The following is a 26,981-nucleotide window of genomic DNA, read 5'->3' as shown; positions in this document are numbered from 1 at the left end:
AAATTAATTTTTGCTTGATGGTTAGAAAATGAAATGTTTTAAAACTTCCATTTGGCTTTCAACTTCTGAAAACAACCATAATGATTTACAAAAAACACCAGCTGTTTTTGGACAATAAGTCAATGTTTTTTGGTGTCTGGAAAATGAGCCGTTTCAAAACCTCCCGATTGTTAAGTCACATTTGAAGGGGACTGTGCTGTCACCTAGTAACCCCAGCTATGCCCACCCTGTTACATAGCAACTGAGGCAGAGCTGCACAATGTTTGGTCAGCTGGTTTTACTGTTTTAGTGCTGTACAGAGATTTATTGTTGACTAACCACCCAGAAACCAAGTGCTGCATTGTTGTTGGTTGTGCAGGAGGCTCCACTTCGTTTTTTCAAAGATGCACCAATGAGTAATTGTGCATCTGTTTGCAGCTATTTTCACATGCAAGTATAAACGTTGAATTGCAGGGAATGGCCAGCAGCAGTTTATTTGTATTTAAATTGACATAAAACAATTCTAGAAGGAGATAAAAATGGGCAGAAAACCTGATTGTCTAGGAATTATTTTGTGCAAAAAAAAAAAAAAAAGTAAGACACAGATTAACATTGCAGATATGTCTTTTGACAACTATATAGTTTATCATTCATTTTTCTAAGTATTTAATTTTTCTCTAGGTTGCCTTGCAGCAAGGCAGCAGTGCTACCTTGCACTGGTAGCAAGTGCAAGTTAGATGCAGTTTGGGGTTTTTCCTGCTTGGAGCGTTGAAGTTCTTGTTGGGTACTCCAGCTTATTCTCATTGTTCAAAATCGTGAATGTTAGGTTAATTGCGTGTACATGGCTGTGTGCCTCTGTGTTGCCTGTAGTTGCCAAATGACCACTAGAGATACCAGCCCCATGCAACCCTGCAAGGACAAAGAGGTGTAAATGATGAATGGGTAGATTTTCTCAACCAGATAAGATAATATTTCAGCTGCCTCTAAGAGCTGAGCTCATTAACTAACGAAGCTATCTGATTAGTAATTGCTACACACATATGCTCTTCAGCTGCACATCTATATTTCTCAGAACCTTGAGTTTTACATGAAAGTCAAAAAGGTACATTTATCAAAAGTATCTGCATATTTAATTTATTTTCAGACTGTAGGGGAACATTCCTTCCTTTCATTTAACCAACTCGTTTTCACTGCCAGTCATCGTGATAAAGCTAAGCAGAAAAGCACAGGGTTATTGGGTTATTGTGCTTCTTGAAAGAATTATAAAATGTTTTAGTATTTCCTCTTATTTGAAGGCTGTTGTAGTTTGTATTTCCTCCATCTGCAATTTTGCTGCCAACCTTTAAATTTACACTCATGATGTACAGTAGTATTTTGATGTTCAGCAAGCACTATGCATCTCCTCAAGGAGATGAGGAAGTGTGTAGATAATGAGCTTCTGCAGGAGTGCTGAGATGGTTTCCAGTGGGAAAATGACAGCACATTAATGTACAGTTGGTGTTTGAAATATTAAAATGGGTAGTAAGAAGCATTTTCAGAGGGATTCTCAAACTGATACCAGAGGTTCACTGTAATTGTTTTTTATAAAACTTGGGATACCATCGTATTTACACACCTGATGTTTAAACATTGACCAATCCGCTTTTGCTAACTATATGGTAATTTTTGTTTTATTGTACATTTTTGGAGCATGCAGCTTTAGGCCTGGAGGCAGCAAAGCCCATGAAAAATGGTTGATTTGGTGTTTTTTCTGGTAATTTTATTCTTCTGAAAGTCCCAGTGAGGAGCTATTTTCAGTCTATTTGGCAGAGATCACCAGACTATATGCTGGTATATAATTTGTTAGAAACCATTCACTCTCACCAGGCTTCCGGGGCCTTCGGAGGAGAAATTGAAGGCAAAAATGTATCCTCTGTTTTTCATCAGGCACAGAATCAGAAGCATCTAGGAAACTCCACCTTTACGTTTGTGATGGTGGGGCTGAAAAGACTTTGTGTTCTATGTGTCCCAAACAGACAGCTATTTTAATCTTTTTAATGATTTGGTTGGGTTTAACAAAAAAAATGAAAAAATCAGTCTGGGATTATATGAATGCAAATAAAAGCTTTTTGTAGATTTTTACCAGAGGTGCCAATACGATTGCAGGGGGAGGAGAGGACATGTCTTACACTCATAACTTTTAAAGTAAGTTTTGTGGCTTCGTAACAATTTCCAGAGGCCATTTTCAAGAATGACATGTTTACTTGTTGGCAGCACATTAGGCGCCTCAGAGCCCTTGTCACTTTATCACCTCCACAGGGTGTCATTATCTGACAGCTCCCCTCGCTCCCACTGTTGAACTTCTTCAGGGTTTGTTCAGTAATCTCAACATTATTGCATTGCGGGCAGAAAAGCAGGCATCCTTTCTTGGCACACTAACTTAATTGAACCACCGATTGATTTTATGACAAAACACCTTGCTGCCATCAACTCCAGGATAGGTAACATAAAGAATGCACAGATGGTGAGTGTTCAAAAAGCAGATGTACGATGGTGAAAGGCTTAATGAGTGCAAAAGATAGCAATATTGAGGTATCTGTTCCCCTCTTGGATTATCTGATTAGAGGGAGATATTTACTGATAATCTCGACCTTGAAGATAAAGATTACAAGCGCTGCAGATAATAGAAACATATTGATGTCAAGCAATTTGTCCTGTGCGTTTGATCAATACAAAGTATTATCAGAACGATTTCACTGGCTAATCGCATGCATGAATAGAGGTGACTATTGATCAAGTAGTGATGAATACTAAAAGTGATGTATATTAAATGAATAAAGACATTATAAGGATGGAGTGAAACAGAAAATCAATTCGATTCAAAACCTGTTTAAACCTTTTAGTTTTTTCAAATGATTTTTGAAAATATTGAAGGATCTTAAAGGCTGTATAGCTTTTTCCAGTTTACTGTGGTGGGACTAGTGCTAACGTGTGATTCTGACGGATCATAAAGGCCACACAAATGTGATCCAGGGCCTGGCTTCATTTTTAATTATTCATGGGACTTTAGCAGAGCTCCAAATGTCAAAGATACACAGATCAATATTAGTAGGTCACCAATTCCCCTTCAGGTATATTTTCAGGTATTTTTAAGTATACCTTTAAGGACACTACCTTTAAGGTATTTTTAAGGACACTATATGAATCGTCCAAAAGTGCAATAGTTAAAAAAAATGAAGTACAATAGTTACAACAGACTGGTGACCTGTCCAGGGTGTACCCCGCCTCTCGCCCGGATCGTTACCTGGAGATAGACAGCAGCACCCCTCCTTTCCCCCTAGGGACAAGAGTGTACAAAAAGATGGGCGGACATAAAAATAGCTTTTTGCAACACGCCTAGTGTGGCCCCTACTTTTAGTATGTAAACCTCAGTGTTCCTAAGAAAGATTCATGCTGTGCAGATGTTACTGACATCCTCTGATACAGCCTGTGATTCTACACAGACAATCAAAGTGTCACTTTATGTTTTATAGCTCTTGATAAACTCCTGATATATTTGCTGTACTCCCACATTAGGGGAGAACCTTCCCACCCGTCAAACAGAATGCCAGACTGGCACAGTGGAGAAATCTGGCTCGCAGCTGTATGTGTGGAGTTAAGAATCCTGCTCTCTGACAGGAGGCTTATGGATTTGCCAATCATCAGAGTTCTTCCCAAGCTCATTCAGTGTGAGCTGTGAGACCTTAATAATGTTGATGGGGCTAAGAGCCCACATATTGCAGATATCAGGACACTCATTCCACTTAATAGTATTAGCTCAGTAAGGACTCCCGTAGGACTTTCTGTAAGTAAGCTTGAGTTAATAGGAATGTAGGCAGGTTTATAGGAATATGTAGGATAGAAGACAGCTAAAATTTCAAATATCCATTGTCTTAAACACATTTCATCCTCGATTACCTCCATTAAAGTATAACGCCATAGCTTTCATATTTTTTGCTGAAGAGCCTTGAAGGTTTAAAGTGAAGCTGTCTGCTATCTGGTTTGGTGTGGCTCCCTCAGGCTTCTCTTTATCACTTTCATGACTACCACATATGCATGACAAATGGAGCAACAACTTTCATGGACTCAAAAAAATTATTTCCTGCAAGTTCGTATTTACTAAGTCTTGTTAAGTGTAATTTTGCAATTGTTGTTTTTCCATTAAATAACAAACGCAATTAAAATCACATTTGAATGAGTTTACATACGCAGTAGGTCATTGAAGAACATGCTGCGCAATGATCCTCCAATTATTTCTTCATGGTTTGCTCCAATAGTAACATTGGGTGGTTGATCATGTGACTCATGATCAATGGAAATGCTTCCATTAGTGTTTTGCAAAAATAATTATTTTGATACGGCCAAAAAAACCCACCTCATCCCAGTTCCAAACTTGGTGATACTTTTTCCCAATCTTACTGACTTTGGTACCATGTTTTATAATATATTCAGACTCCAAAGTTATCCACAAATTATATTTATCCCATGGATTAACATTCACATCCATGCAAAACTAGAACTTACCTGAGAAATAGGTAAAAAAAAAGATTCACTAACCTCTCAGCAAGATTCTCCCAGATACTAAAGAATGATTATTAGTTAGAGAGTAGGTGCTAATGGCGAGTTCACAGTCAATTCTGACCTGCTCCTCATTAATGAGGTACCATTCATTAAACTGATGATTCATTGATTATCAGATCATTATCGTCCACATGACTCTTCTTTTCAAAAATACATAATTTGCCTAAAAATGGTGGAGACATTTTTTTCGATTTAATGTCTAACACCGTGAACTCGTCGTCAGCCCTTTTAGTTTATAGAAACAGGAACATAAGCGTGCCTCTATTGGAACATTAACACTAGACATGAAAAATATTCATCTGAGTTAATGAATCAAAATAAATTGGGGAACAAAAATATTTTTTCCTGCTCAATGCATCAAAATTGACAACTCCTACATTTTTGCTGTGTAAAATAATTTTGAGTTTAGGGGAGATCAGATTAATGTTAAAGACTCTTGAGTAGAAAATTGATAATAATCTTTCTCAATTTTCGTGTTTCATGTTTTCTTATTATGTCATCTTTGAGAGTTTACACAAATGAGTTTGCATTTGTAGTCGTCTCTAATAATTACCTAATTTTTAAGTGGAGACATCTTGCCATAAACGACAGCATGTGACCCAAAAAACAGACAATAATCTGACTGATTGTAGCTATTCAACAAACTTGTTTTGTTTTTCTTCATTGCAGCTTATTGTGAGAAAAGGCTTAATACTGCTTGAGTTCCTTGAGGTCCTTCAATTTTAATTTGTTGATTCCTGTTGTGTCACTGTGTTGCAGTCTCCATTCTCATTATCCAAATGAATGCATGAGTTTCAAATGCGTAGAAACGTCATGATCCCTAGGAATTTCAGCTAAAATCTTTCACAACTGTTCCTGATTTGTTCACTTACTCACCTGGGCAGCATTCAGTAATTAAACTGCCCATTATAAATACTCTTTGGTTCAGTTGCTTTATCATCAGCTCATCTGTAGTCTACAGGCTGCTGTTGCAATTTCCAGTCTGGTCCTGATTTCTGAGTTGTTATGAAAATCATTTGCTCACCATGTTTCTGCCTTAGCCGTCATCACAGCTAAAATATAACAAATCTATTTTTGCCCAATGTTTATTCACTTGTCAGTATGACTAGAAAGTGCCCTTACCTTTTATTCTTATTTAGATATGTAGACTAAAACAGAATAAAATCCTCTTTATTTAGCAGTAATCCTTCACTAAAAAATTAATTTCGTTTGTAATTTTTTGCCTTTTTATTTATTTTTTTGCTAAGTGATGAGAAGAAATAATAAATTTATTAAAACTTTGCAAGGTGCGAACAGAAATACAGAGTCAAAGAAGTCTGTCAAGTCTGCTCTGATCAACAGTGTTTCTGGCTTCCTTATATAGGTTCTGGCCAGAGAAGAGAGACTTGGTTGGACTATAGGTGCGAATCCCAGATTGTAATGTACTACGGATTCTGTGCAGTCCAACACAGATGGTCTGGCCATTTGACTATTGTTAAGGAAAGGAGGATGTTCTCTGATGCTAAAGAGGGCAGATAAGATCTACGTTGGGGAAGTAACACTTAGATAGGATCTAGGATCTAGGAGCTCTCCCCTGCTGTTATTCAGCTCTGTAGAAGTTTATAGGAGAGCAGCTTGACCAATATCATGATGATACTATACAGAAATGCCTAAAGCAGAAGAGGGCTGAGGAGCATATTACAAAATCTTCCATTACAAAGGGATGTTTCACTTCTCATTTCATTCAAAAGGCATCTGAAAAAACTACATGGGTCTTGGAAAGCCAAAACTGTCAACATTGATTATATTCAAATGTGTAAAGTTATTTTATGCATTTCCTACTCCATGGTGTTATTTTGTGGTTTTTATTCTTGTATTTATTATATGTTTTTAAAATCAACTTGCCAATGGGAAAAAAAAAAAAAGTGGAAATTGACCATAGATAAGTTCATGGCTGTAATGTGACTAAACGTGATTAAAGTACAGGGGTACGCAGAGTTTATTAGGATAATGTAAATCCCGAAAGTAAATTATTATATGAAAAGTTAAAATTTAGGTGAAAGCTGCTGTAAAATCCAATATATAAAAGAATTCTTCAAATAATTTGTCAAATCCACGCAATGTGAAGAAAACTTGAGGGCTGAAAGTAAAATAGTTTTTTTTTCTCTTTCTGTTTTGTTCTGACAGGAAAGCGTTGACCTTGGGGAGATTATGTTTTCACTCTGCTACCTGCCCACCGCTGGCAGACTCACACTAACCGTCATCAAGTGCAGGAACCTCAAGGCCATGGATATCACCGGGTATTCTGGTGAGCCGTGTTCTCTTTGTATGATTCACTTACAGTGACAGTGAGTCAAAAAGAACGGTCCTCTTCTGAATACCCATTTGTAGGCATGTCAGGGAGGATGAAGAAGCCGTGGAAGATGGTCTGCATGGGTGATTTCTGATTATTTCAGCAGTTATTAATACTCTGCACCTGCAAGATTGAAAATTTGTCAGCAAATAGTTTCAGACAATCTTTTATTTTAATAGACTGCCTTCCTACTTCTCTATTAAACCTTCCCCTTCGATTGGGATATCACTTGTAAAATGTGACATTTATTGTGCTTTAAATGCCAGAGTTCAGGTGTTATTTAGGATGAATGTGGTACTTTTTCTCTCACACATTTAATGACATTTCACAGCTTTTGATGTGACTCACTATTTTAATTCCCCCGAGTTATCAGAGCTTTAGCTGTCTGCCATTATTTCAGTCTGTGCATTGTAAACCCAAATCTATTGTATTGTGCCTTCCGGCATGTCCAACTGTTTATAGATCCGGAGCAGCTTACAAATGACTAAAACCTGGCATGAAGTGATTTATCACTGAAATGAAGAGAGAAATCAGCATTCTGAAAGCTTTCTCAGTGATGCTATTTGGAAGTTATCTTTGGCTCTCACATCCATTTTGTTTACGCATGGTGATGAGTCACTTTTATGCATGTTACTGATGCCAGGTCCTCCAGCACTGCCTTCCTGTTTGAGTAGAAACACTCACGCACTAGTTTATGAAATCTGGAAGGGAATGCTTCTTTGTTGACAGCAAACATTGAAGCTTTATCTTCTTAAACAATGATCTCAGATTGGTACTGCTCTACTGGAGGGAAAATGAGTTCAATAAGTGGGAGGATGTACAAACATGATGAGTTTCATTGTCTTCTCTTCTTTTCTTCTTCTTATTAGATCCCTATGTCAAAGTATCGCTCATTTGTGACGGCAGACGTTTGAAAAAGAAGAAAACGAGCATTAAAAAGAACACCCTGAATCCCACCTACAACGAGGCCATCATCTTCGACATCCCTCCAGACAGCATGGACCACGTCAGCCTGCACATCTCTGTGATGGATTATGATTTGTACGTTAGTGTAGAGCTCAAGTGATTAGTCGTATTTTTAATTGGGGATTTAGAATTAATTAAGAGATTTAATAGTTGCCTCTTGCAGAAAATGTTAATATTGGACAAATACAACCTGTATAAATGCAAAACACATTTATAAATTCAGATTTCATTTTCACAAAAGCTATCCAGTTTGCAACCAGTCTGACCCTATGTAAAAATACACTTTCCGCTCTTTAAAATCAACCTAGTCAAAGTCTGGACTGAAATCAGAGTGAGCTCTCCTGCTCATGTTCATAGATCCTGGAGTGGCTTTCAATGAACTCAATTCTTTAAGGGAGAATAAACCAAAACTCCTTCACATGGATGCAAAAAATAAATTCCCAGTTATCACCGATGGTCGACGGCAGTTAATGCTGCAACCAGAGATGAATCATTTGCAAAATTATTACCACTAATATAAAATGTACATGCTAATCTGAAGCATTTAGGTTGGAGATAAAAATAAAAACAAAAAATCTTTAAGAGGCAATTCTTTCTCACTACACTGCTTGTCATGCAGAGAGAAACATCACACAGAGTAAATATATCATAACAAACTAGACAAATTGGACTAGGCACACTATGTAGATGTAAGAATCTGCGGGGTAGGTAATTACAATTTGCTGTAGCAAACACTGAAATTATATTCTTTAGATAAAGATAAGCGCAAAAGAAGTGCAATATGGTGCTTTGTGTTTATAGAATGTGACTCTGTCCAAGCAATGTGAAAAGAACGGCTGCAGTGCAGACAGCTGACAGAATGAGAACGTGCACGTTAAAGGTCAAATTGTGGGTATTTTTCTTTTCCTGTTCCTTTTTTTGTTAAAAGGAGAGGATACCTGCAGAATTAGATTCCTAGTTCTTTATGTTTTATTTACATTCTACAATCCTAATGGGATCCAATCATGTTGTCTTAATAATATGAGGATTTTTAGATTAAAAGAAAGTCTAAATTTATCCACTGTTTACTAAATTGTTAACAAACATCAGCTGTAATGCCTTCAGATCAAGTCAGGGTAAATGCCACAGAGACAACCAGCTGCATCAGTTGAAAGGGGATGGGCAATCAGAATTGTGTCTCCTTTGATTACAAAATGGTCCTCACGCAATTATAAAAAATGGCATGTATGAGATGTTGCTTTGAGTTAAATCAGATTGATTCTCCATATTACGTGCTTGTGCCTCCGCAGGGTGGGTCATAATGAGATCATTGGTGTGATGAGGGTTGGAAGCCATGCTGAGGGACTTGGCAGGGACCACTGGAATGAAATGCTGGCTTATCCACGGAAGCCTATTGCACACTGGCATCCCCTTGTGGAGTCCAAGAAATCTGAGAAGGAGGTGAGTAAGATCCTCGGGGCTCTAATGGAAGAAGTGGAGATTTCCACTTGTCGGATCAAGCGCCCATTGATGGACAAATCTTCACCATCTGGTACATCTCAAGCCAAAAGCTGGGTTGAGTATTTGTACACGCCATGTCTTTTGCATCAGTTATTTTCTTAATAAATAAATATATTAAATCAAAAATATAAGCTGCTATGTAGTATCCAACTCCACTCTGCAATTTGCAAGTGAACTGCAGCCATTCCAGAGCAGCCCAATTTATACTACTTGTGTCTCTTCTCCATTCTGCATAAGTGCTTCAAGAAGCATGCATGGAAAATCAGAACTTTTGATAAAGAAAGTAGTAAAAATGATGAGTGGTGTCATAAAATCCTCTAGTTCTTCACTTCCAATTTAATGTATTTTCCCTTCTTGGTGAATTATTTTGAAAATACAAATATTGTGCCCATGTATTTTCCTGTTGGGAGCAAGGTGATCTTTGAAGATTTACTCTGGTGTCAGGTCAAAACAGAATCGGTTCTGCAGAAGTGTGACACCATGCGGACTCAGTGTAAATGCTCTCATACACTATAATGGATGCGTATTTACCATAGCACAATAGAGCCTCTTGTAGTGTAAATTAGGGATAAAAGTAGTTTTTTTCAAAAGGTTGCTCCAGCAAATTTAACAGAGAAAATGTAACTAGTTGCTGTAAATAATGACAACAAAGTTCCTTGATTTTAGGTGAAAAATATAGTTTTATTTTTTCACAGCACATTTTGTTTTTGAAGCACCTCTCAGTTTGCTCTGTAACAGAAGTGCGTATGCCAAATGGATGACAGTCTTGTGTTTTGTGTGTCCCACAGTGGAAGGCGAGAACTGCCAGCTTTGACAGCCAGGGCTCCTGCCCCTCACCGAGGCCCCCTGCTAGTCCCTGAGATGAGCTACCTGTGACCCAACAGCCCAGAAGGGGCTTCCTCCCTCCTCTTGATCCACTTCCTGTCTATGTGGTTGAGGAGAAACACAATCCCACTGTCTCTCCCTTCTCCCGCTCTCTCTATTTCTCACTCCCAAGCTCTTCACTTCCTCAAATCTAGTCCCAGAGCACTCCCAAGTACTGAACTAGGACTGTCTGTCTGTCAGCTAAGAGAAGCTCAAACTTTTCTCAACGTGGCTGGTGTGATGGCCTGAAGCTAGCATTGTTTTCTAGGAGATTGGCTGGAAATCCTGTCTGCAGACATTGATTGTTGATTTGTCCAAGCTTAGGTAAATCGAGCTTGTTGGTATCACTATGGACCTGGACAAACAGAGGTTTTAACTATGAGCCATGGAGTCTCTTTGAAGGAAAAAGCCCTGTTGGATATCACTCCATGAAAGCAGCAGATGTCTCACAAAGGGAAGCTGAGCACATGCATCGCAAAGAAAGGAAAAAAAGAGATGATTTTAAAAACAAGCTGTTTTAGAAGTCTATGGCTCACTCATGTTTATTTTTGCAGTCCTGAATTAACATATATTATTCCTTTTTTAAATTATTTATATATATACATATAATTAGCTTTAAAATGTATTTAGTTTAAAATACTATCTATTTCATTAAAACTTAAGATGTCTGTTTTATTTATGAGAGGAAGGGCCAGGCTGAAACCTCAAGTATCTTTTCAGTGTAGCTTTCAAAATCTGAAAAGAAAAACGAAACAAGGCAACAGAAATTCAGAGTTGAGCAACTTGGTTTCCACTGCAGTTTGAAAGTTCAGGGAACTTACAAACGCCACGAAGGCACAGGAGTCTGACACTGTTAAAAATAACTATTAAAATGCTGTGTGTTAGAAGAAGTGAAGCTGTTAATGAAGAGAGGTGCAAAGATCTCCATCAACAGGGACTTTGAAGCACACTTTTAACACCGGAACCTTTTTATCACCTTGGTGTTCAGTTTCTTCCAAAACAAAACAGAAATGCTTGATTTTCTTCCAAAATACACTACAAACAAGCACTTTTGTCTCCTTGTTAGGTTTATTTTTGTTACTTATTTTGGTGGATGTAAATATATTTATGTACAGGTGCTCTGCTGTTTGTTTTCCTTTTCTAAATTAAAAAAATATAAACTGAGAACATAAGTAGAATTTAAAAAAAAAATATTTTGAGGTTTTGTGATATTTTTTGTGGTTTGTGATCATGATTAAAGAAACAAAAGATAAAAATAAAGTGATAATATTCCCTTTTTTCTTTTTCAAATGCCACATTTTTCTGTTTATTTTTTCGCTAAATAATAAATTTGCTCTATGTAGGTGAATTAGCAGTAAATTATATATAGTATGCTTTAGAGAACAAAATTCAGTTATACCAAACCAAATAGAGTGGAACTTTTCTGCTTTTCTTTTATCCTAGCTAGCAACAGTAGCTAATGAGATTATCAACATTAGCTCTTGTCGTTTGGTGTTTTGGAAAGAGCTCTATATTGTTACTATTATATGAAATTGGGAACTTTTTTGAACTCTAAAGGGTAAGCAAGTATGTTTTTGTTTAACCGTTTCACATTGATGTTTCTGTCTTCCTTGTTTGGCATTAAAACTTTCTGTAAACATTTCTATTTCTGCTAGTGTTAATGTACTTACAGTAGCCTGCAAAATCTGTTATGTGATGTAGGTCTCTCCCCAATTTGAGTCACATTTAAGGTTTCACTATCTAATAGAAGTTGCACATATCCCAGTTGCCTGATAAGAAAATAATCTTAAATCTTCACAACATGAAAACAATATGGCCGATCTTTCCAGTAAAAACAATTACTGTTCAGGGGTTTTTTTAAAGTTACATTTCCAAAACAGTGAAAGATATTTCAATAATACTCTTCATATGATTTTAAGCCTCTCTAAAAAGATTTCATACAATTAATTGAGTTTTTCCCAGCTTTCCCCATTGATGAATTCTTTTGAATCCAGCAATTGACCAAAGGTATAGCAGAAAGCATAATTCTTACTTTTGTGTTTTTAATAAAAGTAACTGTACACATTTTTACTTATTTGACAGATTGTTTTGTTCTGTCTTTCCATCTAGAAGACATATGCATTTGCTTTAAATACTTATCATATAAAATGTTATGTATTGAAAGTACTGTTTTTAAATTTAAAAAATTGAAAAAATACAGGTATAACTACATTATATCCCAAAATAACTACTACAACTTGTAGATTTGCAACTTTTAGAGATGAACAGCAAAATACATTGTTTATTCACATCTGTAGAAAAGTTTTCAAAATCTATTTAGAATAGAAAGAGTAGCATAAAGTGTGGTTGTAGCTCACCTTCTTCATGTTAGTGACTCACATCGGGCAGCGACTCATATCGGAAAATCACAGTCTTCACTTTCATTTTTAGATTCTGCATACAACCATCTGCCGCAGCGTCTGCTCACTATGTAATTTGATTTATTGTTATTGCGACGGAGTCTTTTGTTAGCAAACATAAAAGGCAGTGAATTCTAAAAACATTACAATTGTAAGATAAAAGCACATTTATCTTGTATTTGTATCAGTTTATGATTGTTTCATGTTGTAATACTGAAATTATTATTGTAAATGATCATGACATTGTGAGATTTTCTGTTTTGTGTTCTCAGACATTGTTTAAAAAAAAAAAATCATAAACATGTTTGTTTTTACCAAAACATGTTATTCAGGTCCAATTTCCGGTAGCGTCCCGATTCAGTTTGTTTGAGTTTCAGTTTGAGCCTCCAGATGCAGTAATTGATGTCAAGCTCCTTATTAACACATCTGGAACACAATATGAGAAGCTGCAATCTGGAGATGATACCTGGCAGGACAGCAGCTTAACATCAATCACAGATTACAGTTTGTACAGATGCATTTTACTTTGTGCCACAGAGTATGTCATGGGAAAATCGGAGGCAGACATGAATACACAAGCAGATGGATTCAGCAGACCCAGAAAAGTCTGTTTTAGACATTTCCGTAGCGGATAAATTTACCTGTAGCAAGTCGTTTGGCACCTTGGTGTTAAACCGAAAGCCTAAGATGACAGAGCGGGGGAAGCTGTTGGGCGGACAGGTCAGCATCAACAAAACGGTGGCATTTCTCCAATTGGCACTTGTTCGAGCAAGAACGAGTCGGTGCATTGTTCATGCTTGACGTATTCTACCATAGCATCAACACGCTGCTGTAATTCAGTTATTTGAATGTTGAAGTTCTTCTTTAGACTAATGGCATTATCAGATTTCTACTATCTAAACAAGTGAGTGAATTATTGTGTTGTTTCTGCTCCTTTTTAAAAAAAAAACAGAACAATGTATTTTATGATGGTCATATTTCTCTGATGTGATGTGTTTTCATCGTCGGTGGAACCTGTTTGGTCAATTGCCTCAGTTTATGGACTGTTTTAAGACCTTCTAGCTTTGCCTAATATTGTACTGTTTGTTGATATGATCTTGTAATCCTTTCCAAATGTTAAAATAGCTCTAAGGTTTAAATTTTTTATGAAACATTTTGTATTTGTAATAATAGAGATGTTGGTTAAGACAAATGGGTTCTAGATAAATTCAGTGATCCAGTATGTAATAAAGTCAAACTGAAATACAAGGAAATGAAACCAGTTTTCATTTCTCAAAAAAAAACTCGATTATCAGGAAAATAGCTTGATATGCTTTTTCCCATGGGGCGTGACATGATTTCTTTTTCTTTGATTAAAAGACTTATACAAAAAGAAAGGGGCTTCTGTGAAACAGGTTTCTGAGAGAAAAATGCAAACATTCGCAGCGGGTTAACGAACTGGCTGAACATGGTCAACATGGGAGCTTGTTCATTCTCAGGAGGTCTCTCCATTCAGAGGGAATCTTTGTGCACTTTCCATGTGCACAGAGTAATTGAACATTTAAAATGACGAACTAAACCATGTTATGACAAAAAATGTAAGATAAGTTTTTGCTCTCTTTCCATTTAACTCATGCAATAAAAATAGCACTAGACAATGGCAAGAACAAAATGCTTAGGAATCTGAAAACTATTTGCTATTTACCACTAAGACTGTTATTGCCTTCATTCATAATTTCACAACTGTGTGTCTTTCATAATTTTCTTACTATGCATATAATATTGTAGTGTCATTTGATCTCAGGCTAAGGCAGTGGCTCCCACAGATTTTCTTCTGGGCCCCTTCATGGATTACAATAAAATCCCCTCAACTAAAAAAAACAGTCAACTGGACACACACATCGTTCAAACAGACATAAACTGACGTTTATTTCATATTTTTTCACTTTTTTTTCATTCATGAACTCTTTTTTTGAGTTCATGTTTTTGTGAACTCTTGTGTCCCTTAGATGAAAGTAAACTGACAGGAAGGGGTTAAGGGGAGGGGGGAAAACATGCGGCAAATATTGCCAGGTCTGGGAATCAAACTTAAAATGGCTGCGTCGACGACTCGTAGCCTCCAAACCTGGGTCATGCTATCCCATAAGGCACCACAGCACGCCTCACCACATATGAGCTCTAACTGAAAAAAAATAATTTATGTAACTTCACACACATTTTTATTTTGTAGAAGAAACAGAAAGTGGAAGAGAATTTTATTAACTTCTATGCATTTCACAGTAAATATGAGCCAACTATGACAACATATATTTCTGTTTTCTTTGACTTTACTGTACATATCCGTTATACATCAAAGTAGACACTTAGATCAACTTCTTCCAAATGTCCTCTGTGTTAACACTAAACAGAGAAGTAGTCACTAAGAATAGCCAACAAAAGTGATATCATGTTTGCACTGTTTGGCCATCAGTTTGTGTGCCAAAGCTCACAAGCACTTGGGTTTTGAAGGTGGACACAGACTCAAAGTGCACTGGTAAGCTCACATTTAGAGGGGTAAAATTACTTAATTGAATGAATTTAGTCTGGATCTATTTTCCATTCAACATGGCTGACTAAGACAATTCTGGTAAAGAAGACCCAGTGGAAATTTCTCCACAGTCAAATATTTAATGGCACCAAGGATGTTTGGCCAGCTGGTTTTATGCACAGTACAATGGCTGCTGGAAAAGACAAGTGTTTTGTTTCAGAAACAACTTGCTGCATTCTTGTTGATTGTACAGGAAGCTCCACTTCTGCTTTTAAAAGATATAGGGTTGTGTAATTGAGCATCTAAGTTGGAGCAGCCCTAGTTCACACGTGAAAAGAGCTTGAAATAAACAGAAGTGATCAGACTAAAATCTCATATATCGAAGATTGACTTTGTGCAAAAAAATGTAATGAACAAGATTTGTTTAGCCAGTACACCTGTTCTAAACTATTCAAGGAAGCATAATATGTCACCTTTACAGCTTCCGTAGCACTGCAACCATATTTAGAAAATATGAACATGCATTATTCTTCTCAACGCAAATCTATGTGAATGGATAGAAGAAATTCACTGCTACTGTCCTTTAGTTTTGCAAACATGAACCTATTTCCCTTCTGTCAAGCTAAGAATTTTGTCTTTATAGTGAGTCTGTAAATTATTTGGTAGCCGTCATCCCAGCCATAAAGCTGATTCTCCTCAGGGTTGTACTTCAGACTGGCATGAGCTCCGTATCTCCTGGGGAAGTAAAGCAGAGGAGCCTCTTCAGTTAGCATCATGTCATTCACGTCAAACACACACTGAACTCGAGATCGACTGGCCATGCGGGTGTTGTAAACGACATAGACTGTCCCGCACACTACAAAAGCAGCCTCTGCATTCCCCCGTGGGCACCGGGTGTCCCAGATTTGTTCTATGTCAAGCGTGGAAGTGTCCATCTTAGCGAGGCTAATGTTTGGTTCACTGTCGGTGGGGGTGAAAAGAAGCCACAAGCCCTCATCGTCGACTGCAAGGTCTGCAACAGTCTCAGGATTAAGAGTGTAAAGACTGGCATACCTCTCCATGGGGAACATAGCGATGTCTGTCACTGAACCGCTAATCAGGTCAAATTTAACCACCTGCACATCTGTATCAGTTTCCTGATTAATGTAATACAAATAGCCGTTATAAACAGCACTTCCAGGACCAGTCCACTTAGAGGGAAGGTGGATCATCCTGCTCCCAGCCACTCCCAGGGATCTGGAAAAGTCACGGACAGATTTGAACTCGTAGACCGTGTCTCCTGATGTGCCATTGAAGACGTAAAGCTTGGAGGATTTGGGATCTCTGGTCCACATTCCCTTGGGGCTTCCTATTCTTTTTAGGATCTTCACAGATCTGATGCCAGAGATGATTTCCATACAGTCTGAAGGTGAAAAAAAAAAAAAAAACAAGTAGCCACAATGAAGAGGATTAGGATTTTTGCTTTAACAGGAACATACAAAAACAGTGAGCATGTGTTTACAACCATTCTTCTTCTGCTTCATATTCATCTTACTTGCACCGCTTGTAATGAGATTATGGAATGAAAGGAGCCGCTGGCTGCACAGCTGCGATGTTGCAAAGTTTGGGCATTTCAACCGTTAGGCAGATAGACTTTATCACCCCAACTGTTCTTTACAGATACAGTGTTATCATAAAACAGGTATAGCAGTCTACGTCCTGTGGCACTAAAAAACTGAAATTGCTGAAATTGCTGTGAAAGAAGAGGTTGCTGCATAATTTGAAAACAGGAGAAATAGGAAAAAGGCACCAATGCAGATATTTCACAAATTTAGAAATATAAAAGAATGGTAACTAATCAGGCATTCTTTTAGACTTTCTTTACAACAAAAAACATTACATTGTAAAACGATTGAGAAATGATTCAGTTATATTTATTTTAAAAAGACTATTCTGAGCAGAAATAATTGTGACACCTGTGATGAATGCAGTCATGTTAACCAGTTACTCTAGTCTTATGATACTTCAACAAAAATGGATTTGCATTAAGTAGTTTTACACATTTTTACAAGATGTACCAGGAGGCATGGCCAACAGATGATGTTCCCATTATAATAAAGAACGAATTTAGACTCCAGCTGTCTGTCTGGATGAGGAGAAGTGCCGTTTCTCAAAAGGAAACGTGGGTTTCCAGCCTGCAGCCACTGATATCTTGGCTCTAGTTCTCAGAACTGGGTCAAGTTCAAAGTCGGGGCAAAATTAGACCCAAACTCATCATGAGATGAAGCTTGAGCACAGCTCATAGACAGATGAAATATGTGTCTGTAAAAGAAACTATCATTACACAATACTTTCTCTGAAGAACCACAAAAAAGAAAAGAAAATTCCCAGCAGTCGTCACCGACCGTCACCCATCCTCGCCCTCATTTGTCCCGGAGCCACATCAGGATTAAGTTTCCATATCTGAACTGGCTCTTCTATGGAGAAAAGATTGTTCCGGATCACTTCACAGACATTCACAATGGGTCTCTATGTACAAAGCTCATATCTGTAAGCATGAGCATGGAGAGCAGCGCCGCTGACCTCAGGGCAGTTTTCTGTCCTTCTGCGGTTACTGACAGCAAATAAAAAGTAATAGAGAGGGATTTCTCATTCCTGGACTTCAGTCTTTAACAGACATGAAATGAAATGTCAGCATTATAATTCTGAATGGAGGCTTGGTGATATTCATGCATAATCCTTTTATTATGTCTTATTGATTTTGCTATTAACTCAGTTGGTGTCTTAAAAGAATCAATATTTCTTCATTTGGTTTGGGATTTAAATAAAATATTAAATAAAAAGTAATTGAATTATTCATTTAGCACACATTAAATTGAAAAACATCACAGATCTTTGAAGAAGTACAATGCTTTGAAAAAATATTCATACTACTTAAACCTTTCAACGTTTTTATTAAATTACAATCACAAACTTTAATTGGGATTTTTTACGACAGACCTAGAACAATAAACCTATTCATTTGTTCAAAGTTATTATTTTTATTCCTTAATTATCCATATTGCATTTTAGTAGAGTTTTAGTATCAGTAGTTTTAATTTGCTGTGCCATTTTTATCCAGGTTTCGCCTGAAAAGGAGATTTTTAATCTCAATAAGACATTCCTGGTTAAATACAGGTAACTTATGTGCATATATTAGTCAGTCAGTGAAAATCCAAACTTCAGTCCAATTCAAAGTGTGATCTGAGAATTACTCCTCATCCAATCTTACTGAACTATTTTAAAAAGAAAATGGGGCAATATTTCTTTTGTCTCTAGCAATGTGAAGCTGGATTTGCAGTTGAAACTGCTGCAAAAGGTGTTTCTGGGATAAGCATACCCTCCAAACTTTTATTTGTTGAACCATTCATCATTTCCCTTCACTTCACAAATATGTACTGTTTTATGTTAGTCTATCGTAAAGTTCCATTACAATCAAATAGTTTCTGCATGACAAAATATGGAAAGGTTCAAGAGGTAAAACTGCTTTTGCGTAGATATTCGTAGAAATTCAAAGCCCTTCTCTCAACCTTCTTTATCATGATTTAAACTAGCTTTAATTCCTTGAATGAAAACCTTATTGTAGCAGCATATCTTTGGATCCGAAGATTATGATGATTAATACCTTCCTCAAACAGAAGAGTATTTGTGCAGAAATGAAAGACTTGCATATGACCACTCTTTGGCTGGGAAACATGACTCCACACAGACTCAGAAGCACTTGTTATGGTGTCGTGTTTGTCTCTGTTTTCCAGAGGTATAACTTTTCCAAGACAGCAACCTTGTAAAATGTTTGATGTGATGCCTGTGGGATGTGTAATGTGGGCAATACAAAGTACAACTCCTCGATGGGTTTTGACTCTTCTAGGCTTCTTGCCGTGAATAAATTTGAAAGATTGAATAGCTCTAGAGGTTGTTTGGCTGAAGTATGAGCATACTTCTTAAAACTCACCAGAGACTCTGGACTGCAGCTCCTCCCAATCCTCCTCCTCCTCCACCTCATCTCTCTCCTGCAGACCCCAGGCCTCCTGCTCCAACACTTTTTCAGCCTTGTTCGCACAAGCCCGTGGAGAATTCTGGGTCTCCACATAGTCCATTTCCCTCTCCACAAGGTCCACTCGAGCAGAAGCACCTTTCAGGTCTTTGAACATCATGCTGTGGTCATTTTTTATCCCTGTCATGGCCTCTGATGTTAGCTTTTTAAAATCCAGCATCTCTGTGCGGTATTGATGGGCTTGTTCATGCCACAGCTGCATGCGGTCCTGTGAGTAAGGAGGAGAGCAATGTAAATGTTAGACTGCACAGCAGGGGAAGGTTTATCTTTTGTGTTCAGGTTTGCCAATCTGACAGTTTGCAAAAACATAAAATAAAAACAAGTATTTTTAGTCTAGATTCTAGTACAGATATCTTAGTGTCCTTGAAATAAGACAAAACTAATTTACAAGAAACTTTTCAGCAAGACATAAGATAGATTTTTTAAGTCAGGAATTCCTTAATCTTGATGAAAGATTTCTAGTTTTTCTAGTTTTATAACATGGGAAAAATGTCTTGTTAAGTTAAGAAGGCAGTATTGTGTATTTTCTAGGCACATCGCATCATTTTACAGCACTATCCAGTGAGTGTTATCTTCAGTGGTTATAAAAATGCTATTTGTATATAATATTACTTAAAATAAATTTGACTTTGTAAATTCATGCCTTGAAATTGGGCCTCTGTCTCTTCAAAAACTCCAGTTTCTTCTGAAACTCCACCTTCAGGAAGTCATCACAGCATCGCTCTTCTTTTAACCATTTAACAACATTTTTACCAACTTTGCACTGAGAAGTAGCCTGGGTAATAAGCTCAGCAAATGTGCAGTTCCACTAAGTATTTACTAATTGCTGAGTGGGAGAGTTACGGGGGAGGGAGACAACACAAAGTAGACTTTTCATAATACTGTCCCTTTTTTATATAATCTCCCAGCAGAACTAATACCTTCATTAACAAAATAAGGATGCATATAATATTTTTAAATTATAAAGTCTGTTGATATTTCTCCAAATATGAACACTGCAGAAGGAAGTATCTATTCTCATTTTACTAAAGATTGATGCCTTTCTTTATTTTAAAGGCTGACAATAAAAAATGAAATAGTGGCTCTATAAAACTGACAGCAAATTTCCTGGGGTAGATTAGAAGTTGCCTTTTTTTTAAATGTCATATAACATTTGTGGCTGTAATGAAGCTTTATTTATTTATTTATTTATTTAACTCTTTAAATTTTAAAGATTGTAGATCCCAGGTTTAAACCCTTGCTGCACATTGATAACAGAAAAAGGACTGTTTCTCTTCAACTTTTCTCTATTCCACATCAAAAAAGACATTTAATCACATACAGCCACTGTTGACTGTATTCCATCACATGGCACAGGTTGTCTTTGTAGTTTCTCAGACTTAAGGCAGTAAACATTTGGATGGACAACCTGTACTAATTTTACTATCTAATATATTTTAACATCTGTCAAAGTTTTCTAATCTTCAAGAGGGGAAATGAATCATCACAATATATTTTATGATCCACCACGTTTTTCGAAGAGCATCTGTAACACTTAAAGAGATTGAGACAAAATTACCAGCGTGATTTTAGCCCAGGGGTCTCAATCTCCAGCTTTGGCCTGCCACTGTGGCTCTTACGAAGCCAAAAAGGAAACGTTTATGATTAAGAATGCAATCGGAAATTGCATTCTTCATTTTATACGTTTTTCCATAAGTTCTTCTTCAAAATCTGCTTTGAATGGCTATAACAGGCTTGTAAAAGCAACTGGCTTCAAACTAGCTACCTATCTGTTTTCATTTTCCATATTTGTAGAAAAGGCTCAATTCATGCTACAAAATTGTTTTCTAATTCTGTAACAGAGGCCTTCAAGTGTCTTAGGAACCTTAGCATTCACCTGAACGTCTTTGGCACCAGTGCCACCTTTTTTCACTCCTCGTCTCGCTTCCTAAAATAAATCTCCCATTGTTGGAAGTTTCTATTTCCAATCTACCAAACATCATCGCCGTCTCAAATGCAATACAGTGATGTGGTTCCTCACACAGACATTGACACAATGAGAGTGACAAGTAAGTAATTCAGGGGAAGACGTAATAACTGCAATCTCTGTCATTTTTTTTTTATTATTATTTCCTCAGGTTTCATTTTCCACCTTAGCTCGCTGTCGGCCTGCTGTCGACTGGAAGGGAAAACACATTTAAAGATTCGAATGAACTGCCAGTTTTATACAAAAGGAGAAGGCAGCAGATAGTCACTGAAAGTATTTTAAAAGAAAAATGCCAGGAGCTTAACTGTTGTACATAGATAATGTATTTTTGCATCACAGTCATATTTGCCAATGTTCATTTGAAGAGTATTTTGAAAGATAAGCAGAATATATAAACCTCTATAAATGCAAGTGCGGGTTTGCAGAAGTGGTTTTGGACATTTGAACCATAAACTTTAATGTATTTCAGTGTGAATTTATGAAATAGACTAAGTCAAAGCAGTGCATTGTTTTGAAATGAGAGCAAAGCCAAATTCTGTTTTTAAATGCACAGAGCTGGTAGAGACGTATCCAGAAAAACGTGAAACTGCACACATGGTGGAGCCAGAGGTAACGCAATAGAAAGTCCTGGGTTTGAATCCGAGCCAAAGGTTTTTCTGCATGGACTTTGCATATGGATGGATGGGATCCATCAGGGTACTCCAGATTAATGGATGGACGTGCAACTGAAATTGCAGTGTAAAGCGTAAATCTGAATTCCAAATTTATACCATCTTACAGTTTTTTGATACTTTTTCTTTGCATCAAAAAGTCAAGTGAAATATATTGAAAACTGCACTGTGACACAATGAGGAAATGGTGTGAATACTTTTGCATTGTACATGCCCCAGTCAAATCTAATGCATTAATGTTGCTTTTTAAATGTGAGGTTTTTGTGAGTTGTTTGAAATCAGACAATGAACCGCTCTCTGCTCAGTAGCCGGACTTGGATATTCGTACTTCAGATGTTGGCTAGCCACACAAACCCCACAACACTTGACTGGTGTTCCCAGAGGCTTTCTCAAAGTACAACAGCCAATGGGTTGTAAGAGTGGCTGACATATAATCCTCTTGTGTTTCATATCACACTCAGCACACATCAAGTCTTCCCTCACACAAACTGAGCCTTCTCTTATTTCTGACATACTGCTGCATGTAACCTCACTTTTAAACTCTTTGTAATCGGATCCTCACCCCGAGGCTGCTCATCGTTGCAGAGCTTCATTTTACCTTGGCAGAGCAGACTCTATTAGACTGCCAGCATGTTTGATGCAACACCAGCAAAGGTCGAGATTGTACTCATTAATATTGTGTCATTGTTTTAGACGTGGAATATGTTGTAATACTGCCGGACAGAAGCTGCCTGTTGCATGAGAAGGAGAGCTATGCATGCATGAACTGTTATTTCTCCCAAAGCCTCCAGGGAAGTTGATGAGCCTGCCAGAGATTGCATTAATTAGTTTGCATGAGTTAGGACATTAAACTCGAATAAAAGGAGGAGGAGAAGGTTATCAACTGGTGTTTCTAATTTTTAATGACTGCAGAGAAATCTCTGCTGCCACTTAAAGAGAGTCATTTGTCAAAAGTCATTTTAAAAAGGGGGCTTGTTTCTTACCTCAATGGCCAACAATCTGTTCTCCAGATAATCCATCAGTGCCTGGTAGTAATTCTGGGCTCCAATTAAAGTCCAGGCACAGGAAACGAGGAGGACGAACAGCGGCTTCATTGTGAGCCGATCAGTGGGACATCTGAGTTTCTTTGTCTTCACAGATTGGAGAGGACTCCTCAGGTTTCTCTCTCTGCCGTGTTCCACTGCTAAACCGTCTATACTGGTCGCACAATGTCTAAACACAATGTGCCATAACAGAAGAACTGTGGAAAAAGGTGAGAATGATAGAGAAAGTAGGAGGCCACTCTGAGGGTTTCCGATTCTTTGACCGCTCTGACTTTGCTGGAATGTTTTCACAAACTCTCAGGGAGGAGCTTTGTGCCGCTTAGCCTGCTCTTTCCTAAGGAAAGTGGACTCAATTTGTACATATGGGCTTGTTTCATGTGGTACTGTTTCAGGTGTACATGTTGGCTTGAGCATGCAAAAAATATGTATGACATACAGCTCATTCTTTCACTTGGTTTGTCTTGAATGCCTTATATTCCTGATTCATTTCACAGACAACACTTTTTCCATTTTTTTCTAAACTGACATGTTATTTTCAAGTGAAATTTTATTTGTCATATTGTGACAAATATGGCTGAAAAACGTTGTTCCATCAAATAACCTTATGACAATAGCACAACATAAACATTACTAGGACAGAAAAGTCTAGGACTTTGCAATAACCCAAAGACCAATGTTATTCTGATGCAAATAGTCACCTTTCCTTGTTATTGCATTGTCGAGAATGAAGATTAGGTTTCAGGAAAGTTGCAAAAGAGAATTTAAGGGCAAAAATCACCATAATTTAGAAAGAAAAATGTAATATTATTAAAAATGTATAATGTAAAACCATCAGAATCTTTATTTCCATTGTTTTTCAAGGCAGACAAATAATTGTAAAACTTATTACAAAAAGAACCTTTGGAGAAATATCTCTGTAAAATACAAAGAGATGGATGAGAACATGATTGGATGTTTTTCTTGTGAACAAAAAAGTGTTTTTGATTTTAAAAAAGCACACAAAAAAGTATTGGAACTAATGTGTGGCTGGCTACTGGAAATAGGAAAGATTGACTGTCCATTCTTATTCTCAGCATCGCACAATGTTCACTATTTTGATGACTGGTAACTTTAGAAGAGTCAGTGGCCATCAGGTTCATCCAGGTGTTGTTTGTGAATATAAAGCTAAATGAATAGAATAATATAAATTGCAACTTGAATTTCGCCTGAATTTACATTTTTTGAATTACAGTTTTTGTCACGTGTTAATTTACAACTGTACTAATTCACAAGCAGGCTGAAGTTTTTTCAGAAAGCTTTAAATCGCTAGCTTATGTTCCAAACAAAGTTGTCCATCCCATTGGACAAATTGCCTGTGTTCTTGGCTCACTTTTTTGCTTTAACTCTCTTTCTACATTATTTATTAGCTTTCAATATAGCTAATAAATAATTAGCTATATTTCAATATAGGTGTAGTAAACTATACCTACAAACATAAAAAGTAACTCAAATTATGATAATGATTCATGCACCAATTGACATAAATTACATATTACTGAAAGTATCATGTTGTTAAATGCTACCTATTTGGATGTCCTACAGGGTTCTACTTGGAACAACAAAGTTGAATCTCACTAATGTAAGTACTTTATGGGCAGCTCTTAATGGCCAGTATGTGAAGCCTGGAGATGGAGAGGCTGCAGGGAAGGAAGTTGTGCTTCTAGCTGGCTTGATGAATATTCAGCTCCACTGAGGCTGCAGATGTTAGATGCTGAATTTAGCATCAACCGCATGAAACAGGAAAGCAACCCAGAATATTGCTCTCAATAAAGCCCTCAGTGATCTTGCACATCATGTGCAGCGCTTTCCTTGCTTTTTTTTTTTTTTTTTTTTACTCTATGGTAAATATGTGTAAAAGGTCTTAAAATAAATTGCATTTTAATGCAATCACAAACCTAAAAATCAAAGTTGAATAAATTTATGCAGTAGGGGAAAACTTCAAACTTACTGCCGCTTTATTTAAAAGACAATGCTAATTTAGCTGAAGCATATTTTTGATTCATACTTTAATTTCAGAGGCTGATTCAAGTTTAATTAAAAACATACTTTAATTAGACTATTTAAGGACTTAAAGAATTTCATAGCCTTTTATTTCCATGGGGTACAAATATGAAATGACACAAAGGCAGTTGGTGGCTCTTCATTATTGCCAAGACAAGAAATCAACCTTATCAAGTATGGCAATTTAATTGATACTTATAAATAAGGAAATGTCTTCATATTGATACAGTGGACTCCTGGTAGTAGCGAGGATTGGGAAACGCAACCATCTGTGAATAGCTGAAATACTTAAGATTCCCTCTGAATGTCTGTAACTGCTGATTTTATTAGTTCAAACACAAATTATGCCTCAATATGTATTAATAGGCAGAGTCTCAGAGTCTGAAACTAATGTCCAACGTCAACACCACGAAGCATTACACCAAAGTATTTAATCTTCCCAAGCTGTATCATCTATTACATCGTGTTCCAAATTATTATGCAAGTAATATTTTCTCAGATTTTCTTCAACGGCCAATGCAAATGATGGTCAGCATAATTTTCAAGTCATGAACTGTTACAGTATGAATCAAATTTTATTGAACAAAGCTCCCCTTGAGAACAGTATTTTTTTTTCAAAAATAAACTCTTAATGCACTGTTCCAAATTATTATGCACAGCAGATTTTCTAAACATTTTATGAAAAACTGCAAACGGTCATTCTTTGAATGTGTAGCATTAAGTGGTCACAGGTACTAAAATCAAAAGCTATTTTAGCAGCTGCTCTCTTAAACCGATGAATTTGTCTAACAGAAACCTTCCTCCTTATGCTTTTATCTGTACAAACCCGTCTTTTTTCTGATTTGTGTTTGTTTGTTTTTGTTTGTTTGTTTGTTTTTGTCTTTGCCATAATCACAATTATCAGGACCTGCAGACCAGAAGAAATGATTTAATGATAAAATGTTCTTCATCAAGGTTTTGTCCTCATGGATGTAAATTTCAGTCAATATGACAATCAATAAACTCCTTTTGCATCTTAAATAATATCTAGTCAATCAGTCCCTGCAAAGCTAAAACTCTCTTTGGAATTTATTTTCTTGTACGGCCCAAAAGTCTGAGACATTTTCAATTTTAATGAGTAATATGTTTTTTGGGGGTTTGGGGTTTGGCTTAAGACATTTTAAATTCAAAAGGATGATCAATCTTTGAGAAATCTCTGCTCTGTAATTAAAGAAAATGTGCAATCACTGTCATTGATTATGCAGGTTTGCAGAATTTAAAAGCACACAGATCATTTACTTCATCAATAATGTTTGAAGTAGTTGTCCTCATCTTTAAGTTTTTCTTTTTAAACTTTTAGAAAAATAACTGATTTTCTTTAAGTTTTATTGTTAAAATAAAACCTCTACTGGAAAGACAAGCCTAGAATTATTATTTTTTTGTCATAATTATGGAGTGAAACTAGAAAAGGCAATAAATTACTATGAAACATATAAGAACAGACCACAAGTGGGATATTTTTAATATGAAGTGAGGTGCGAAAACAAACTATGCCAATAGAAAAAGAACACAATGGAAACAATGTCTTCAAGTTGTACTAGAACTATAGTTATGTTTTGAGAAAAGAACAACATCTTCCGAGGATCATATGCTTAATTAAACCAGAATCACATATTTCTGGCCTCACTGGTTTCCCACGGCTGATCTGTCTTATTGCTCCGATTATGCAGCTTCGCTCTGAGTTTCACAGCCAGCATTAGTCAGGAGGACTGCATTGCTACTTGGAAAACGATTGCTTTTCCTCAACTAGAGCGAAATGTATGCATTATCGCTTCTGGAGCATTAGCGCATTACAAACGGAATGACTACAGACAAGCTATTGGAGCTTCTCAGTGTAAGTATTAAATTCAATAAATAGATTTCAATGTATTTCCACAGAACTTTGTTACAGTCTACAAAATGCTTAAGTATTTGATGACAAAACGTTAAACACACAAGGCCGATTTGAAAGAGACAAATGTTTATGGTTAGAAATCATTTCTGAATGGTTTTTATTATCTTCGAA

General features: G+C 36.8%; 2 protein-coding genes across 2 annotated transcripts in view; one reads left to right on the top strand and one right to left on the bottom strand.

Annotated features, from left to right (window-relative positions):
* The window catches only part of syt6a (synaptotagmin VIa), a 77,007-nt gene extending 63,043 nt beyond the window's left edge, over window positions 1–13,964 (top strand). Inside the window, exons 4-7 of the mRNA XM_055056898.1 lie at window positions 6,745–6,865; window positions 7,780–7,951; window positions 9,166–9,316; window positions 10,165–13,964. Coding sequence (XP_054912873.1) covers window positions 6,745–6,865; window positions 7,780–7,951; window positions 9,166–9,316; window positions 10,165–10,236 — 516 coding nt within the window. The 3' untranslated portion in view covers window positions 10,237–13,964. The remainder of the gene's footprint in view (window positions 1–6,744; window positions 6,866–7,779; window positions 7,952–9,165; window positions 9,317–10,164) is intronic.
* An 892-nt stretch (window positions 13,965–14,856) lies between these two features.
* On the bottom strand, window positions 14,857–23,144 carry olfml3a (olfactomedin-like 3a). The gene is made up of 3 exons (XM_055056897.1): window positions 22,838–23,144; window positions 19,116–19,425; window positions 14,857–16,547 (listed from the first exon to the last, which is right to left on the bottom strand). Exons 1-3 carry the CDS (start codon window positions 22,946–22,948, stop codon window positions 15,763–15,765), a joined length of 1,206 nt encoding a protein of 401 aa, XP_054912872.1. The 5' UTR covers window positions 22,949–23,144; the 3' UTR covers window positions 14,857–15,762.
* Window positions 23,145–26,981: the final 3,837 nt, after the last annotated feature.

Source organism: Poeciliopsis prolifica, unplaced genomic scaffold (genome assembly GCF_027474105.1).
Source record: "Poeciliopsis prolifica strain line A6 unplaced genomic scaffold, Auburn_PproV2 SCAFFOLD046, whole genome shotgun sequence".
Lineage (NCBI taxonomy): Eukaryota > Metazoa > Chordata > Actinopteri > Cyprinodontiformes > Poeciliidae > Poeciliopsis > Poeciliopsis prolifica.
This window is presented reverse-complemented; position numbering and strand designations above follow the sequence as displayed.

Coding starts and splice junctions, on each gene's coding strand:
- olfml3a (XM_055056897.1), bottom strand. CDS start 22,948: ATGAAGCCGCTGTTCGTCCTCCTCGTTTCCTGTGCCTGGACTTTAATT. Junction 19,426..22,837: donor ACAGATTGTTGGCCATTGAG/GTAAGAAACAAG, acceptor CCTTACTCACAG/GACCGCATGCAGCTGTGGCA. Junction 16,548..19,115: donor GCTGCAGTCCAGAGTCTCTG/GTGAGTTTTAAG, acceptor TTTCACCTTCAG/ACTGTATGGAAATCATCTCT.